Here is a 20324-nt window from a genome sequence, read left to right as displayed (position 1 = left end):
ATATAATCAGAAACACAACAATAACAACATGGAAAGCCAGACACAGGAAAGGGCAGAGCAAAATAGAGTGGCACATTCTAATGTTGGTGAACCAAGGCTAACTTGAAAAAGACTCTTGTGGATATTATAAGTTAGACACAGTATTCATGATAACCACAAGACATTATAGATCACAAAGACAAATAGGAAACATATATACAGTAGGCAAGACAATTATAGAAAGCCATCCACATAAAAAGCAAACAAAAACAAACAGGAAAAGAACATAAAAGCAACCTTGAAACAAAAACCAGAATAGCTATAAGCAAACCACATTTATCAATAGTCATCATAAATGTGAATGGCTTAAATTCACCAATCAAAATATTCAGAGTGGCTGCATGGATTAAAAAGCAAGACCCATCTATCCTGTCTCTCCAGGAAACACACATCCAAAAGAAACACAAACAGAAGCTCCATGTGAGACACTGGAACAATGTATTCCAAGCCAATAATTCAAACAAAAGGGCAGAGACAACTATTGTACTAGCAGATATTTTAGACTTTCAGGCAAAGAAGGTAAAAAGTAACAGGAATAGACACTACATATTTGTCAAAGGATCAATCCAGCAGGAAGACATAACCATCATCAATATATATACTCCCAGTATGCATGCACCCAAATATATATACATATGAAAGTACTTACTGATCTTAAAGGAGTCATTGACAGGAACACAGTATTAGTTGGAGACATCAGCACAGTGCTCACAATAAGAAACAGATCACCAGAACAAAAAATCAATAAGGACATAGGGGTCTTAAATGAAGTCATAAATGAGATGAACTTAACAGATTATTCAGAACCTTTCACTCCCCTCCCCCCAAAAAAGAATACATATTCTTTTCAAATGCACATGGAACATTCTCAAGGATCAACCATGTGTTGGGACACAAACGGCCTTAATAAATACTTGATTATTGAAATCAAAACAGCATCTTCTCGGGCCATGAAGTGGTGAGGTTAGAAATCAACCATAAAGAGCCAAGATGACGACTTGGTGGCAGTTGCTGGCATGAGCTCCAACAACAGTGGCTGGATAGGGTAAGACATTACACTGTCAGCAGGATGGTGAATAAGGGGTTCTAATTGTGACACCAAGGAAGTGATTATACCTCAGTCTTGGGTTAGAAAACAGAGGAAAAAGAAAGGAAACCTTCTGAATTTTCCTGAAACTCACCCCTCCCCCCACCCCAAAACTAGACTCCAGGGGCTGGAGAGCTGCTACTACCAGGCTCCCCTCTGAGCTTTTTTCTTTACCAAGATTCCTGGCTCAACAGGGGTGTCATTCCAATTATTTTCCTATTTTATTTCCTTCTCCCTCTCTTTTATTTCTAAGTGGAAAGAGCTCTAGTTGAGTAACAAAATATCTGACAAATCAGAACCTCACCCCTGCCTGGGAAAGACTACCTGGACATTTTTTTTTCTTTTATAATTGGCAGTCTTTGCTCAGGCTGCCTGAGCTAATCCTGAGCCCCCAAAGCTGCAGACTGACTGTTAGGTATTTTTACTCTATTTTATTATTACTATTATACATATGTGTGTCCCTCTCCCCCTCCTTCTTCATGTTGACCAAAGTTAAATGTTATTGTTTTTTCCATTGCTAGGTGACTGGTTGTCCTGTCCATTGTGAGAGGAACTTGTCTCATTCTACCTCTTCCATCCACTCTCCACTTTTTTCCTCCTCCTAGCTAATTAAAAAAAAAAAAAAAAAAAAAAAAAACCTCTTTCCTTTCACTGCTTTTTTTTTTTTTTCTTGTTTTTATATTCTTTTCTTCCTTCCTCCTATTTCTGCTTTCTGAATTCACTGATACTCACTTGTGAATTATTTTGGGGAAGAAATCTGACTCAGAGTGGACTCTCTTTGTGTGTCTCTCTTATCTACTTCCCTTTCTCCTCTTGCTATCCCTAGAATTTACAGTGGACAGTAGGATTACATAACTTTTTTCTTGGACCAGAGGTGTTGTTTGGCTAACTGGTATTGGTTAAACTGCATCAATCCTTGCTTCAGTTACTATTGTTGTAATTTCTGAGGTTGGTGACTGCATTTGTCATAAACGTGTTTAGCATATCGTGGCTTGTACTCAAAACACAACAGTTGAAGAACGACAGAACAGAAAAATAAAAATCACATCAATAAAAATTAGTTAAATCAAGAGAAAAAAAAAACTGCAACCACAATGAATCAAGACAGGATCCCAGAAGAAACTCCAAGTCAGTCAGAAGTAACCATAGATTTTTTAAAAAAGTATGCAAGCAATAGTAAATTTAATAATCGCAGAAATGAAGACAACTATGGAGGAAAGGGCTATCAGAATTAAGGAAACAACAGATGAGACCCACAAGGAATATACCTCGAGGTAATCAGAGACCTGAAAGCTGAAATAGCTGTACTAAAATGTCAATTAGCAGAACAAACTAATACTATAACTGAACTGCAGAAAGAAGCTGAGGCAAGGGAAAGCAGACTAACAGAAGCAGAAAACAGAATTAGCCAGACAGAGGATGAGCTAGAGAAAACTAAGAAAGAGGTAAAAGAGTCCAAAAAGAGATTGAGAGACACTGAAAACAACAACAGAGACATATGGGATGATCTCAAAAGAAGTAATATTTGTATCATTAGCCTACCAGTGGAAGAAAGAGAGGAAGGGGAAGTAAACATTCTAGAGGAAATAATAAAAGAAAACTTCCCAGACCTAAGCAATAGAAAGGACAGAATTAAGATTCAAGAGGCCCAGAGAGTCCCAAACAGAATCAACCCAGACCTGAAGACACCAAGACACATCATGGTTACAATGAAAAGAAGTAAGGATAAAAAAAGTATCCTAAAGGCTGCAAGAGAAAAACAAAAAGTCACATACAGGGGAAAACCCATAAGATTATTAGCAGAATTCTCCACTCAAACTCTAAAAGTTAGAAGAGAATGGCAAGATATATATCAAGCCCTGAATGAAAAAGGGTTTCAACCAAGGATAATATATCCTGATAGACTTTCATTCAAACTAGATGGAGTCATCAAAACCTTCTCAGACAAACAAGAGTTAAAGGAGGCAAGCATCACCAAATTTGCCCTGAAAGAGGTTCTAAAAGACCTCTTATAAACAAGAACATCACTATAGAACTTAGTATATAACAGAGCAAATAAAAAAATTGTTTAATGGCACTACAATACATTAAATCCATAATATCAATAACTGTCAATGGCTTAAACTCACCCATTAAAAGGCACAGAGTGGGAGGATGGATCAGAAAACACAACCCAATCATATGCTGCTTGCATGAATCTCACCTGACAAGACAAGACAAACATAGACTTAAAGTGAAAGTATGGAAAACAATCATGCACGCTAATGGACCACAAAAAAGGGCAGAAACAGCCATTCTCATCTCTGAAACAATAGATTTTAAATTAAATAAAGTAATAAAAGATAGACAAGGCCATTACATAATGATTAGAGGATAAATCAACCAAGAAGATTTAACAATTGTTAACATCTTTGCACCCAATCAGGGACCATCTAAAGACATCAAGCACCTACTGAAAGAACTACGAAAATACATCAATAGTAATACAGTAATAGTGGGAGACATTAACACCCCACTTTGACACTTAGATCAACAAAGCAGAGACTCAACAAAGAAACAGGAGAACTAAATGAAGAGATGAACAGACTAGACCTCCTGGGCATTTTCAGAGTTCTTCACCCCAAAAAACTCGAATACACATTCTTTTCAAATCCACACAACATATACTCAAGGATAGACCACATGTTAGCAAACAAAGACAGCATCAACAAATTCAAGAGCATTGAAATCATCCCAAATACCTTCTAAGAACACAGTGGAGTAAAGCTAACATTTAAGAACAAACAGAAAATTAGTAAAAGACACAGAATTTGGAAACTAAACAACATACTGCTTAAGTGGGTCAGAGAGACACTTAAGCAAGAAATTCAAATGTTCCTGGAAACAAATGAAAATGAAGACACAGCTAAAGCACTACTGAGAGGAAACTCATAGCCAAGAGTCACATATTAAAAAACAAGAAAAAGCCCAAATAAACGACCTTACTGCAAACCTTAAGGACTTAGAGGAAGAGGAACAAAGGAACCCTAAAGCAACCAGAAGGACAGAAATCACTAAAATTAGAGCAGAAATAAACAATATAAAAAATAAGAGAACCATACAAAAGAGCAGTGAAGCCAAATGTTGGTTCTTTGAAAAATTAAACAAGATTGACAAGCCCCTAGCCAGAATTACTAAAAAAAAAAAAAAAAAAAAAAAAAAAGGGAAAAGACTCAAATTAATAGAATTGTAAATGATAGAGGAGATACCACAACTGATACCACAGAAATCCAGAAAATCGTGTGAAACTTCTATGAAGAACTATAAGCCACCAAGCTAGAGAATCTGGAAGAAATGGAAGTATTCCTAGAAACATATGCCCTTCCAAAACTGAACCAAAAAGGACTAAAAAACCTAAATGCACCAATCACAGACAAAGAAATTGAAGCTATTATTAAGAATCTCCCCAACAACAAAAGTCTTGGACCAGTGGCTTCACAAATGAATTCTACAAAACTTTCAGGACAACAGGAATCTCCTGCTTCATCTATAGAGCTCATGTTTCTCCCAATTCTGGAACCTCTGGGGTGGGACTCACTTCCCTGCATGCTTCTCTCAAGTCAGGCCAAATGATATTACATCCGCTGATTCCAACCTAATCAATGCAACAAGCACCATCTCGGCATGCTTCACCTCAGACTGTGCACAGAGACATCAGGCATGGATTGCTAACCCTTCACCCTCATCACTCGAGTGAGACCTTTCCTTTCATGGTTTTCTCTAATTCCATTCCAGGAGGTTCACTTCCTAACGAAGTCCCAAAACCTAGACATACGTGAGGTCCCATAAGATAGAGCATATGTTCACATGTATCTATAAATTAGGGCAAAATATATACCTGAAAGCAAAAATACACAATAGTCTTTACTGAGTCAGTATCAAGTTCATAATGAAATAGTGTCCACTTAGACTTGGATACCCTCCTCACCTACTTCCTATTACAGTTCTCTCACTCACTCCAAAGCTTACCTTAGCAAAACAAGGACTGCAAATGCTGCATAAGGACAAGACACTGGCATACTTTAACAATGACTCCTTAGTCACTATCATGCCATTCTACCAGCTGAGGTCCTAATCAGGGAGTGCTGAGTCTCCCAAACAGACTTGATGGGCCTAGACCTCAAATAAATCCCTCTCTCCATTGTTTCCAGTCATCTCTATCAGGATCAATGAAATAGACCACTTTGTGGGCCCCCATAGGACCTTGCCCTCAACCTGGATCAACAATGGTAGAGAATTTTCCATCCTCTGAAGGGAGGATGGACAACATACTCTCTGCTACACCTGAGGAAGATGGGTCGATACTGGGGCAGCAAGGAATGTTCCTACTCATGACCACAGAATGTGAGCTCAGATCTAGAGGGATGTAGAGGTCACACAGGCTCCTAAGCTAATTATGGGCCCCAGATCACATCAAATTGATGGGGTTTACAGTAATATTTATACCCCTTTCCCATATTAGGAGCTACTCTCTTCCTTGATCCAGATTTCTGGTCCTTTTCCCAGCCATGATATCATCTCCTCAGACAAAATTAGGATTCACCTGCATATCAGATTTCAGGCTTAGGCAAAAAACAAACAAACAAACAAACAAAAAAACACTAGTATAGCTATAGGCCCTTTGAAATATAACTAAAATATGCCTACTAGCTATCTACAAAATCGAGGACCCCCCAATGCTTCACCTGCACTATTCCAGCCTTTAGGTCCATGATTGTTCAACAATTTGTTTGGCTTTGTACATTAACTCTCTTTTTAGCCACCAGGTTCCAGATGCTAGCAGGATGCAACCAGACTTCCCTGGACAGACAACCCCACCAATGTGCCTTGCAGTTCCTCTTCCCCAGAGCCCTTCCCCACTAGGGAAAGAGAGAGATAGGCTGGGAGTATGGTTCGACCTGTCAATGCCCATGTTCAGCAGGGAAGCAATTACAGAAGCCAGACCTTCAACCTTCTGCATCCCACAATGATCTTGGGTCCATACTTCCAGAGGGTTAAAGAGTAGGAAAGCTATGAGTGGAGGGGTTGGTATACAGAGGTCTGGTGGTGGGAATTGTGTGAAGTTGTACCCCTCTTATCCTACAGTTTTGTCAATTTTTCCTTTTTATAAATAAAAATTTAAAAAAAAAAGAAAAAAGAAAAATGACTTGGACCTATGAATAAAATTTTCAACAATGATTAAAAAAAAAAAAGTAAGTAATCAACCATAAAAAGAAACAAAGAAATACACCCAAACTCTGGAGACTGAATAATACACTTCTGAATAACACCTCGGTCATTGAATAAATCAAAATTTAAATTAAAAATTACTTGAAAATAGTGAAAATGAAAGGAACAAAAACCAGACCCTGTGGGATATGGCAAAAGCTGTACTGAGAGGGAAGTTTATATCAGTATAGGCCCATATTAACAAACAGGAAAGATCTCAAGTAAGCTACCTAACATCACAACTGAGTCAACTAGAAAAAGAGCAACAAAGAGACCCAGAAGTCAGCAGGAGGAAAGAAGTAGTCAAAATCAGAGCATAAAATAATGAAATAAAATCCAGAGAGATGATCCAAAAGATTAATGAAACCAGGAGCTGGTTCTTCAAAGGATAAATAAAATAGATAACTAACAAAAAGAAAAAGAGAGGAAACAATCAGGAATGAGAGAGATGAAATTATAACTGAAGATGAGGAGATAAAAATAATCATACATTAATATTATAAACATTGCACAACCTAGGAGAAGAGATGGGTGCATTTCTGGAATCATACCAACTGCTAAACCTAATGCAAAGGAAGTAGATAGCTTAAACAAGCCAATCATTAGTTTAGAAAATGAATTGGTAATCAAAAATCTTCCCAAGAATAAAAACATATTCTCCTCACACTATTCCAGAAAATTGAAGGACAAACATTACCAAACACATTGTATGAGACGAATATCACTTTGATCTTGAAAGCAGAAAGAGACTCCACCAAGAAAGAAAATTATAGACCTATATTCCTTATCAACATTGATATAAAGGTCCTGAACAAAATCTTGGCAAATCCAGTTCAAGGAAATAATTCACCAAATGGGATTCATCCATGGGAAACAGGGATGGTTCAACATCTGCAAATCAATCAATGTAATTCATCACATCAATAAAAAAAGATAAAAATCACATAACCATATCAAGTAATGTCAAAAAAACATCTGACAAGATCCAATACCCATTTATGATAAAGGCCCTCAAGAAATTAGGAGTTTTAGGTAAATTCCTCAACATAATAAAGGCTTTATAGGACAAACCCAGGGCTAACATTATCCTCAATGGGGAGAAACTGAACACTTTCCCCCTAGAATCAGGAACTAGGTAAGGATGTCCACAATCCTTACTATTCAACATAGTACTAGAAGCCCTCACCATTGCAATCAGGCAAGAAAGAGACATTAAAGGAATTGAAATTGGAAAGGCTAAAGTGAAATTATCATTATTTGCAAATGATATGCCATGATACTTAGAGGACTCCAAAAACCCTTTAAAAAACTACTAGAAATCATCAATAAATTCAATAAATCAGCAGGATACAAAATATATATTCATAAATCTGTGGAATTTAGAGAAATGAAGGAAGTAATCCCATTTACACACAAAAAGATAAAACACCTAGGAATAAATCGAACAAAAGAGGTTAAGGATCTTTTCTAATAAAAAGTATAAGACATTGTTAAAAGAAGTAGAGGATGCCACAAAGAAATGGAAGACCATCCCCTGTTCATGGATTAGAAGAATAAATCATTAAATGGCAATCCTTCCAAAAGCAATCTATAGGATCAACACAATCCCTATTAAAACTTCAATGACATATATCAAGGAAATTGGACAACTTATCCAAAAATTCATGTATAAGTATTTAAACACACAGGCACACGCACATGCACACGCACACACTGACAAACACGTAGGCACATTTTAATTGGCCCTTAGTGTTCTGCTTTCGATTGAGGATGGAGTGCAGAATTCCAGGAAAAGGAATACCAAGGAAGGAACTCTGTAGCATTCTCTGAGCATTAAGGGATTCAAGAAAAAAAGGGGGGGGGAAGGGAGTCAGGCGGTGGTGCAGTGGGTTAAGCATAGGTGGTACAAAATGCAAGGACCCCCGTAATGATCCCGGTTCGAGCCCCCGGCTCCCCACCTGCAGGGGAGTCACTTCACAAGTAGGTCTGCAGGTGTCTGTCATTCTCTCCCCCTCTCTGTCTTCCTCTCCTCTCTCCATTTGCCTCTGTCCTATCCAACAATGACGACAACAATAACCACAACTATGTTAAACAACAAGGGCAACAAAAGGGAAAATAAATAAATTTTAAAAAAATTTTAAAAAGGGGGGAAAAGTCAACATCTCATACTGAAATGAGTAGGAGAAAAACAAAGTGGTATCATTCATTTCTGGTATCTAATTTTGAAGGCTACAGAAGGCTACCAAAGCTAAGAAAGTTCTGTTATAGCTCTTGACTAAAAGAAGCAAAAGAGGAAGGAAAAGACTGTAACATAAGTGAGTGGAGTAAGGAGATACACAATAGAGAGCTCTAGGTCTTTATTTAAGAAGTTCCAGTTTGATTCCTGCCACCACTAATGGCCAGACCTGGGCAGAGTTATAGTGTGTGTGTGATAGAGAGAGACAGAGAAAGAAAGAAAGGAAGACAGAGAGATACAGAGGAGACAGAAGGAAGCACAGCTTTTTAGTTACATACATTTAAAACCTTGTTTTTTATATTTATTTATTTATTTATTAAACATTTGGTGGTGGGCATTGTGTGAAGTTGTAAGCCTCCTACCCTATGGTTTTGTTAATGTCTCCTTTCTTAAATAAATAAAAAAATAAAATAACAAAAAAAGAGAGAGAGAAATTGAAAAGGTACGAGGAATACAGGAGGAAAGATATGAGAGACACCTGCAGCCCTGCTTCACTACTTGTGAAACTTTCTCCCTGCAGATGGGGACCAGAGGCTTGAACCAGGGTCCTTGCACACTGTAATATGTGCACTTAACCAGGTGCACTTGGCCCTCTACGTCTTAGGGGTTCCTGACTATTAAACAATTCGTTCTACTTTATATCTTGATGTTTTTTCAGCCACCAAGTTGCAGATGCTACCATGATGCCAATCTGGGCAGACGACCCCACCAATGTTTCCTGAACCCCACCTCCCCAGATCCCTACCCCACTAGGAAAAGAGAAACAGGCTGGGAGTATGGATCGACCTGCCAGTGCCCATGTTCAGCAGAGAAGCAATTACAGAAGTCAGATCTTAAACCTTCTGCACTACATAATGACTCTGGGTCCATATTCCCAGAGGGATAAAGAATAGGAAAGCTATCAAGGGAGGGGATTGGATACAAAGTTCTAAGGGTGGGCACTGTGTGGAAATGTACCCCTCTTATCCTATAGTCTTGTCAATATTTCCATTTTATAAATAAAAATAAAAAAAGAATAGGAACGCTTTCAAGGGGAGATGGGATACAGAACTCTGATGGTGTGGAATTGTACCCCTCTTATCCTATGGTCTTGTCAATATTTTTTTATTTTATAAATAAATAAAAATATAAAAAATAAATCTTGTGAAACAGTAATTTTTTAATCGACTTAATCTTACTTCGAAACTATTCTGAACTATTTAAAGCCATTTATAACATTTTATTGCATCCTGATTCTCTTTATTAAAAAAAAAAGAGAAAAAAACAGAAATGGGTTACTCTGGATAATTTTACCTTATTACATATAATCATAACAGCAATTTGAGGTATTATGAAATGAATCATTAACCCCATTTTATGGATGAGGAAACTAAAGATCTAAAAATAGTTTATTACAACAAAACCCTGGTAAGAAATTAATAGGACATATTATCACTTCTTACAATAAACGTGAAAAAAATCATCATAAAGAATTTTCTCCCAATCTTTTGCTTAAAGGGAGAAAGAGAGCTTTCTGGACTGCACAGGCCAAAGTTGCCACAAGACACTCTCCCAAGTCTCCCCTGGGTCTGTGCTGATTGTGCTAAAATGGAATTACACTTGTTAACAGATAGTAAATAAATTATACCTGTTTAATTAATCATTGCTCTGCACTATTTACTACAGTGCTAATGGAATATTTTTGTAATTATTTTTCCATAAGTTATGGTAATGCTTTAAACCTTTTCAAATCTCATTAAAAAAAAAAAAAAGAGCTACTTCTAAGTTTTGGGTCAGTTCAGTGAGCAGAACCTGATGTTTATAGAAAAGTAGGTGTTTTCTTCCAAGCAAAACTCTATTAGTAATAGTACACTCAAACAAAATTATGAAGCACATGTTAAATTAAAATGGCATCTCATTGATTGACATTAAACTGATAAAAAGTCATATAGTTCAGGCCAAGTAGTGGCAAACCTGGTTGAATGCCACTACTTGTTGCAGTGTGCAAGAAGTCAGGTTCAAGCACCTGGTCCCTACCTGCAGGGGGAAAGCTTCACAAATGGTGAAGCACTGCTGCAGGTGTCTCTCCATCTCTCTCTGCCTCTCCCCCTTCCCTCTCAATTTCTGATTGTCTCTATCCAATAAATAAATAAAGATAATCAATTTTTTAAAAAAATCATATAGTTCAAAAAAATTTAAGAAAGCAGGTAACTACTCCACTAGGGAAAAATAGAAACAGACTGGGGTTATGTTTCTTCTTGTCAATGTCCATGTCCAGCAGAGAAGCAATTACAGAAGCCGGACCTTCCACCTTCTGCATCCCATAAAGATCTTTGATCCATACTCCCAGAGGAATAAATAATAGGGAAGTTTAAATGGGGATTGGATACGGAAATCTGATGGTGGGAACTGTATGGAATTGTACCTCTCTTATCCTACAATCTTATTGATCATTATTAAATCACTAAAAAACAAAGGAGGGAGAAATAAAAAAATAAAGTAAATTTCACAATGAACTAACTCTAGTTTTATATAGTAAATATAAATATAAAATATATAAATATAAAATATAGTAAATAGGGGGCTGGGCGGTAGGTAGCAAGCACATCAGGTTAACTGCACATAGTACAAAGCACAAGAGCACAAGGATGCTGGTTTGAGCCCCTGGCTCTGTCCCTGCAGCAGGGGTCGCTTCACAAGTGGTGAAGCAGGCCTGCAGGTGTCTTTCTCTCCCCCTCTGTCTTCCTGTCCTCTCTGTTTCTCTCTGAATATTATTATTTCAAAGTCCATCTTGATATCTTCTGCAGGAAAGGCTGATAATCTGTGAAATATTCATTCTCATTTAAAAATCTAGAAACATTCATGTTGCTTTGTGTTCAGGTGTAAGTCTTAAAGTTCCCATAAAATAAAGGGACTGTACTCTCACTTGTTCCTTTCACCCTAGTGTCTGAAAGGTGAGTGTGATGATGAAAGTTTCAGTAGCTACTTCAAACCATAAGAAAGAGAACACAGGAGCATAGCAGAAACTGAAGAAAGGCCTTAGGAATATGAATCCCTGACAACTTCATAAAATCAGCTAGCCTCATGTTTTTATTTACTTTTTCTTTATGGCATAAGGCCAGTAAATGTTTGCCTTCTTTAATTTACTGTGTGTGTGTGTGTGTGTGTGTGTGTGTGTGTGTGTGTGTGTGTGCGCGCGCGCGCGCGCACGCCTTTCTATTATGTACAACCAGTCCTAGGGGATGTGACTTCCAATATCATACCAGCTTATGAGTACTTTTCTCAAAATTCAAAAGCACGTGAGACTGAGCAGTGGTGCCCTGGCTAGCGCTCACACTTTACCATGCTTGAGGATCCACATTTGGACCCCAGTCTCCACCTGAAGTACTGCAGGTCTCTTTTGTTCTCATCCCCCCCACACACACCCTTTTAAATCTGTACTACTCTATCTAGGGACAATCGTTGTGTGGCTATTTCTCTTTCCCTGGATTTATGTTGTGTCTTTCCAACAAGTTGTAAGCATGTTGAGGGGAGAGTGTGAAACCATGCTTTTTTGTTTCTCTCACTTTAATTCCTCAGAAATTATTTAGCAGAGATCATATTATTACTAAATATTTCCTATCTGATTATACATGATTTTTCCTTAGGAAAAAAATATGGGAACTCTTTTCCCCCTTCATTTGATTTTAAAATTTTTATGAGTAATATAATAATTATTAACAAGATTATAAGGTAACAGGGGTACAATTCCACACAGTTCTCACCACCAGAGTTCCCTATCCCATTCCCTCAACTGGGATCTTGCCTGTTCTTTATCCCTCTGGAAGTGTGGACCAAAGATCTTTATGGGGAGCAGAAGGTGGAAGGTCTGGCTTCTGTAGTTGCTTCTCTGCTGGACATGGATGTTGGCAGGTGGATTTACACCTCCAGCCTGTTTCTATCATTCCCTAGTGGAGCAGGGCTCTGGGGAGGTAGGGATCCAGGACACATTGGTGAGGTCGTCTGCCCAGGGAAGTCCACAAAGAATCATAGTAGCATCTGCAACTTGTTGGCTGAAAGGCATTAAGATATAAAGCAGGGCAAATTGTTTAATAAATAGGAACCCAAAAGTAGGGATATAGCAGGTGAAGTTAGTTGTCTTTGTGTGGAAAGAAGCTAAGAAAGTCTATTTTAGGTACGTCAAGGGGCCCCATGGCTTCAGTGATTTTTGCCTGAGCCTGTTAGCTAACATGCAGGAGGACTAAAAATGTTGTCTAGGAAGATGGTGTCAGAGTTTAAAATAGGGCTGGAAAGAAGAGTAGTAACACTGAAAGGGAAAATACCTCCTCCAAGGAAAAAATAATACACAAACTTAGTCCATGAAATGATGACTTAAAAGTGTCATAATATAGTTGAAATTATATAATAAAATGTTTTGATTTTTCCTTTACTAGAAACAGAAGTTTCTGGGGCCAGGTGGTGGCTTCTCCCCAGTACATTGTACATATTATCATGCACAAAGACCCAGGTTCATTCACATCCCCACTCCCCACCTGTAGGAAGGAAACTTCCTAAACAGTGTAGTAGGTATTTCTCATCTATCTCTCCTTCCAAAAAATGGCCGGTGGGAGAGCTAGAGTTACTGTATAGACACAACCCCAGCAATAACTCTGTTGGAAAAGGGGGGGGGAGAAAAGAAAGAAGAGAGGAGAGAGAAAGGAAGGAAGGGAGGGAGGGAGGAAGAGGGAGGGAGGGAAAAGGAGAAAGAAAAAAGAAATAGAATTTGCTAATCCAGAGATCATCTTCTAGACAAGAAAATCCATCTGGGGCTGAGACTGGTTTTCAATTTGTCACTTTTGATATGCTTGCCTTGTTGAAAACACATTGATCCCTTGAATTCACTTATTTATATTTTAAATATATATAAGTAATTTTTATTTATTAATGAAAAGATAAGAGGAGAGATTGAAAGAACCAGACATCACCCTGATTCATGTGTTGCTGGGGATCAAACTCAGGACCTCATGCTTGAAAGTCTAATGCTTTATCCACTGTGCCATCTCTGAGACCACCCCAGATTCACTTTAAATCATGTTTTGTTAACTGTAAACTACCCTAAGGGGGAAATGAGGAAGGGAGGAAAAACTATGCCTTATGCAATCAAATTAAAAAAAAAAAAAAGCAGGGAAAATGATTTAAAATGTTAGTGAAAAACAAGTCATTCTTTTATTTGAATTTCTCTTTGCCAATCCTGAAGCTAAGCACTTATCCTTCCTTAATAATGTTAAGTCTTTTGAACACTTGTTTTTCCCTATTGTAGGCACTTTCTAAAAAATCATTTTCACACATTTCTCAGATACATCGACCTTTCGGCATTCCTCTTTGCACACACTATGGTATCCCAGCTCTAAATAAAAAGGTTTTTTTTATGTCCATTAATCATGGACATATGTACTCCAAAAGTTTCCTGACACGCAGTCATTTGTGGTTTTTAATTATAAGCAGAAAATATTCACTTAGAAAACTAAAGAAGGGAGCTCATAAATATATCTTGGTGCATTTGAGTTGTGTTTGTATGTGACAAAACGTCTGGATAAATGACTCTCCCTATTGCCAGCCCCAGGATGTGAGCAGAAGTGGATTAATAAACACACAGAGATGCACATACAACCACATGTTCAATGAGACCCATGCATCCTGCAGGACTCTGGTATCTGTCCTTTCGGGTACTGCTGTCATACTCCCAAAATGAGGGATTGATTTTCCTTATACACACTAGGTTTCACTGCATGAAAAATTAAAAGGAAAAAGAAGGCAATACCAAGTAAAGTACTTGACAAACAAAGTCATATTTATTGAATGCATTTTATTTTTAACAACCAAAAAATTCTAACAGCCTAACAATGCACATAAGTTAAAAATTAATTATCACTTAGTGATAACAAAGATAGTTGATTTACATGGAAAAAAGAACATTTACAATATGTTAATCCTTATTCACATTGTTGATACCGCAATAAAACACAATTTGTTTTTTTTTTCCATTTCACAAAAAAAAAAAAGGCGGGAAATTGTGCTTTGTCAAGAGGCACTACAAGAGAAAGTTTTTTTTTTCTTCCCAATAGATATTATATGACAGATATTCAATAAATAGACATATGTGCATTGTAATCCGCAAAGATCTGGCAAGACCACAGGCTAAAATGCCCACAGATTCACTTAGAACCACTGCACACCTGGCAGTGAAATCAAAAAAATGAAAGGCAAGACTGAGCATTGAAAAATACCTAATAAATTTTTGGTTGAAGTGTAAAAGATACCAAATGCGGATGCCATCAAGAGATGAACCACCTTGTAAGAGCTTGGCAAAATCAGATTCCATTACATGTACAGAGTGACCTTCAGTAACAGTGTAAGAAGACAATCTGGAAAGAGTAACTCGGAGATTAGGAGGCAGCAACCAAGGACTTTCTGGCTAAAGCTGCAGCACTCTACAGAAAGAGAAAGGATGGGCCCAGGGCCTCACTGCAAACAACTATCCTTCTGCAAGAGTATATGACGCTCATGTCAAGAGAATTTTTGTTTGACATCATTTTTTTGAAAAAAGTACAGGAAAATGTCCCTTTAAAAACTCCAGAGGTTACTGAGCAGCTAGAATTAGCTTGTATTGCAACATGTCTTCTCCCTATATATTGTAAGTTCTGAGTTAATATCTACACATAGAGGTTTTTTTTAACTCCTACCTTTTATACCTTTCAAATATATAAATAGTATTAACAGTTATATTACAATGTTTGTGTAGTAAACAGAAAATAACTTTCAAAGTGATATTGCATGAGGTCTTTCACAAGGTTGCATGAGAGCACAACTCAAAAAAGAAATAAAGGAAAGAAAAGAAAAGGAAGGAAGGAATAAAGAAAGGGAGGAAGGATGGAAGGAGGGAAGAAAGAAGGAAAAAAATCCAAACATGTGGGACTCTTTGATGGCCACTTTGAAGCATTTATTAGATAGAAGATGAGGTCTCCTCTTACAGTTACTACTGAGTAGAAGTGGACACTAATGCTTCTGGTGTTTCTGACAGAGAGCTCAAGGAGTTTGGGTGAGCTACAAGGGACTGCAGATTTAATGCTCTTTCCACTAAGCAGCCAGCCAGTCTTAGTTCTGCTTTAGGTAAGGGAACTGCTATGTAGGTAGCTGGGAAAATGTTTCTCCTAATTGCTTCACTACTTCCATTGCCTAGGACCACACAATGATTCAAAAAGCAAAATCTTGTTAAGGCTGCCATACCAGGGAAGGGATGAGGCTTGGGAGAGCAAGGACTGAAAATATTTGCTTAGTTGAATGGAATGTAGAAAGAAGAGGAAGCCCGAAGAGAAACAGATATGAAAAAGGTCTTTTGGGGAGAAAGGGCAACCATTTATCTGAGAAGGTACCCCTTTAGCTGGGCAGTAACTTCTTTTCTAACTTAATATTACATTGAACTATTTTCTATTTAAAAAAAAGACCCCCCTAAAAAAAAAAACAGTAACAACAAACAACTTTTTAAATGAGCAGGCTTATTGATTTTAATATTTGAAGCCACGAGCAGGTAAATAAGTTTCACAATAAAATGTGGCTCATACTAATGAATTCCATATGTCCAACACTGAGATGTCATCTTATCAAGACTGCACTAATGGACAAGTTTTCTCTGTACTGAATTTCAGTTTTACTTATTTGGAATTCCACAGAAATAAATCTGTTCACTACAGTGATTACAAGTTGAATAACGGAACATATCAAGTCACTTTAAGTGTGCATTGTGTCCTTACAGAAATTTGACTTTTATAGTTTTAAGATCCCCTGATTTTTTTTTCTGACTTATTTCTTCAGTCTTTCCTTTTTTCCCTTTCTTTTTATTTATTTATATTTTTTGGCAGTGTTATTTACTTTGTTAAATACATACCTCAAAAATTACCCATCAAGCTGCCAGATAGGAAGCCTAGAATTAAAAAAAAAATCAGGGACAAACAAAGAAAATAAATAGGAATTCAAAAATAGTCACCCCACCCTGAGAGCAGGCCGCAGTTCATCAAAAAGCCAAAGCGACTCACTGTGAAGTGTTTTTTTTAATACATAAACAAGTCTCTTCTTTAAGAACTCATTTCACAGTCTATTCTTTCAGATTGTAAAGTTCTCTGTCCCATGCAATTTTTAATATATATATGTAAATATATAGATATATACATATACATATACACACACTCGTAGCTTCCTTCATTTATTTCGTAGGTCTTTTCCTCCGGGAACTTGCCTGGTGTCTCTTCCAGAAGTGCAAGGCTAATGAAGGCAGAGTCTCCGTGATTATAATTACTATGATTGAATCAACTGTAAAAGTGTAACACTTGAAAGGTCTTTGCCAAGGTGATGTCTGATTTGGAAATACTGAACTTATTCAGTCTATAGTTGTATCCTGTGCAACAAAGAAATCTCAAATAAAGGATAAGAGAAACAAAACAGACGAGAGAGAGAGAGAGAGCGGGAGAGAGAGAGAAAGAAAATAAAGCAAAAAACAAAACACAAAACCTTTTTAAAGGAACTACAACAGAAAGTCCTTGGACCAATGTATTGCTTTGCCTGGGAGGAGTTCACATTATCTCTGGTCAAGTTCTGCAGGAGCGGCCTTGCTTTTCTCCACATTTTCCTCTTCTGCCTCCACTTTGTACATCTCTTCTGAGCCTTCCTCACTGTCGTTCTCCTCGGACTCTGTCAGCAGCTCCTCATCCTTATACTCCGCCACGTCCACCGCAGAGCCCAGGTGCTCCTTAAGCTTCCCATGGTGCTTCACGTGGTACCGCTGGTTCTGGAAGAACTTGATGATGGTGTGTTTGGGGAGATCCAGTTGAGCAGAAAGAGTGTGGATAGCTTCCTGATCCGGGTACAAGCCTACATCGTGAATAAAACTTTGAAGGATCCCCAGGGCTTCCAAGGAGATCTTTGTGCGAGACCTGGGCTTTTTGGCACAACTGTCTTCAACTGGAGGAGGTGGGGGAGGCGCTTCTTCTCTGGGAGGGGAACTCTCTTTGGCGGGCTGGGACTGTTGCCTATGAAGGACCTGGTAATTAAAATTCAAAAGAAAAAAAATGAGTATCTGCTTCATGGTTTCACCTTTCAAGAGCCATCATCCAGTTGAAATACATGTTAAGGTTGCATTCACCTGTAAATTCAGGTCTTGGAGATAATTTAAAAATAATAATAATAATAATCCTTTACAAAATTAGGAATAATTTTATTGTAGTTCTGGCTTAGACTATACTTGATAACATTTTTTAATCTAAACTTTTAAATCTATTTCTTTGTGAATTATGACTTTTAAATTCATATAAGTGGAAGTTTTCTTTTTTATATATTTTCATGTTTATTTTTAATGAAAGAGAGAGACATACAGACAAACACCAGAGCACTTAAACTGCTCATGTCTGGCTATGGCAGTGCTGGGGATTGAACCTAGGACCTCTGAGCCTCAGACATGAAAGTATGTGTATAACCATTATGCTGCCTCCCCAGCCCTAGGAGGACCTTTTCAACATCACTATATACTACTGAACTTTCTTATACTCATTGGTTTCTTTAAAAAAAAAAAGTATTGTATTTATTTATTAATGAGAAAGGTAGGAAGAGAGACAGAAAGAACCAGACATCACTCTGGTACATGTGCTGCCAGGGATTGCACTTAGAACCTCATGCTGGAGAGTCCAATGCTTTATCCACTGTGCCACCTCCTGGACCACCTTACACTCTTATCTTAATGAGTTTAAATTTCTCTTTCTCTTCACTAGACCCTGCTCACTAATTAGCAGTTTCAATACTGAAATAAACTGCTAAAGTCAAGATGGATCCAAACCTCCGGGTGCCACTTCAGCACACTGAAATCTCTTATTCCTGGGAAATACTCTTATTTTGCCAGATCACCCAGCCACCAAACACCAAGCCAGCTTGAGACACTGCTGACTTTCTTCTTCCTCATTCTTTTCAAGTAAGGTCTGATAGGCAACAAGAGACAGCTGCCCCATTTCCATAGCACAGCTCCTAATCCTCTATTTAAAAAAAAAAAAGAAAAAAAAAAAAGGCATGCTTGCTCAGTGTGCCCAGTGTTCCTCCCCTCTCCAGAGCCCTACCCTACTCGGGAGAGACAGAAGCGGGCTGGGGATGTGGACCCACCTGCCAATGCCCATGAGCAGAGGACTTTCAACATCAGCGATAGTTCTATATAACTAAAAGGTGACTATGAACCTCCCATAAGAAACATCACATCAACTCGAAACAATCAATTTTAAACAACTCTAACAATCAACTTTCTATACTTAGATCATGCCTTACTTGCTAGGTGGGTCCTCCCAAGTTAAAAGTCAGCATAATGGTCTCTTACACACTGGCTCACAATAGTCTCTTATCATTCTTTCCTTTTTAAAAATATGATCTTTCCCCACTTGGATTAACAATAAATTACAAATTAAGCATTTTCCAGGATTCAGGGAAATATCAGTTAAACCCACAAGAAGAAATGTAAATTTTTATTTGCATTAAAGAACCATTTATAGCCTCTTTCCCACCATGACCACCACCAATACACACTACCACAGAGTTCATTTGAAAACATAATACATCAAAGCAGTGGTCTGAGAGGTGGCACAGTGGATGGAGCAGTGGATTCTCAAGCATGAGGTTCTGAGTTCAATCACTGGCAGCACATGTACCAGAGCGATATCTGGTTCTTTCTCTCTTTCCTCCTATCTTTCTACTGGATAAATAACTAACATTTTTTTAAAAAAATCAAAGCAAACATTAAAAAGTGTCAATTTATCTCACTCTCAGACACCAACTGATGAGAAATGTGCTTCTTATCAATGTGGAAATGTCAGGATTTTCTACAGGTTTTAATTACTCTTAAAGCAGATGACATTGTAAGGTAATAATAGAAGAGACTTTTCCAATAATAACCATCGAAAATGGTAGTGAAAAGGATAATCATATGAAAGTAAAGAAATTCATCAGAATAAATTAGGGCAGAAAGAAATATGAAATACAGGACAAAAACAAAACAAAAAACAATAGTTTTGCACTAAAGGTCTATATGATGTTGACCAATTAAAATGAATATTCTTGGCATTTTCTTTACCACTTTCAGCTAAGAGCGAACTCATGTGGTCTGCTATGGTAAGCTGGCTCAGCAAAAAAGTGAGAGCTAAGTTGCTTCTACATCCTAATTATAGCCGGCAGGGAAAGAAGAGTTGCAGGGTGGCCAGTCCTGCTCCTGTCAGCTTTGATGGCAGGCAGGCATTTTCTCTGAGGTTGTAATCTGGGAAATCTGAGCATTCTAGCAAATGAACCGATGGTTCAACAGGTGAAAATTTTACTTTTCAGTGAAAAGAAAGACTGAAATTATGAACAGAACATATATCCAAGAGCACACACACACACACATATATATCTCAAGCACGAGTACCCCTTATTATTAGAGCAATTGCCTTAATTGGAAAACAAAAGAGAATTAAGTTGCCCCATTTTCTAAATTATGCTTGCATTCTGTAGTGAAAGTCAGCATAATCTATTTAATTAAATAATTAGATTGATTCTTTAGGGGTTTTCCATAGTGCATTGGTTAGATTCAAAGACGTTTTCCAAAACTTTGAAGTTCTCTAATCTGCCTTCGAGATAGGGCTTATTCTCCATTAACTCAGCCAACTGGCCTACTTCACCTCCACCTTCTTCTTTAAA

The 20324-nt window shown here is 37.7% G+C and overlaps 1 protein-coding gene across 1 annotated transcript in view; it reads right to left on the bottom strand.

Annotated features, from left to right (window-relative positions):
• Positions 1-14397: 14397 nt before the first annotated feature.
• The window catches only part of SATB2 (SATB homeobox 2), a 237093-nt gene continuing 231166 nt past the window's right edge, over positions 14398-20324 (bottom strand). Inside the window, exon 13 of the mRNA XM_060193495.1 lies at positions 14398-17661. Within this exon, the coding sequence (XP_060049478.1) occupies positions 17200-17661 (462 nt within the window). The 3' untranslated portion in view covers positions 14398-17199. The remainder of the gene's footprint in view (positions 17662-20324) is intronic.

Source organism: Erinaceus europaeus, chromosome 7 (genome assembly GCF_950295315.1).
Source record: "Erinaceus europaeus chromosome 7, mEriEur2.1, whole genome shotgun sequence".
NCBI classification, from domain to species: domain Eukaryota; kingdom Metazoa; phylum Chordata; class Mammalia; order Eulipotyphla; family Erinaceidae; genus Erinaceus; species Erinaceus europaeus.
The sequence above is the reverse complement of the archived record's forward strand: the minus strand, read 5'-3'. Positions and strand labels throughout refer to the sequence as shown.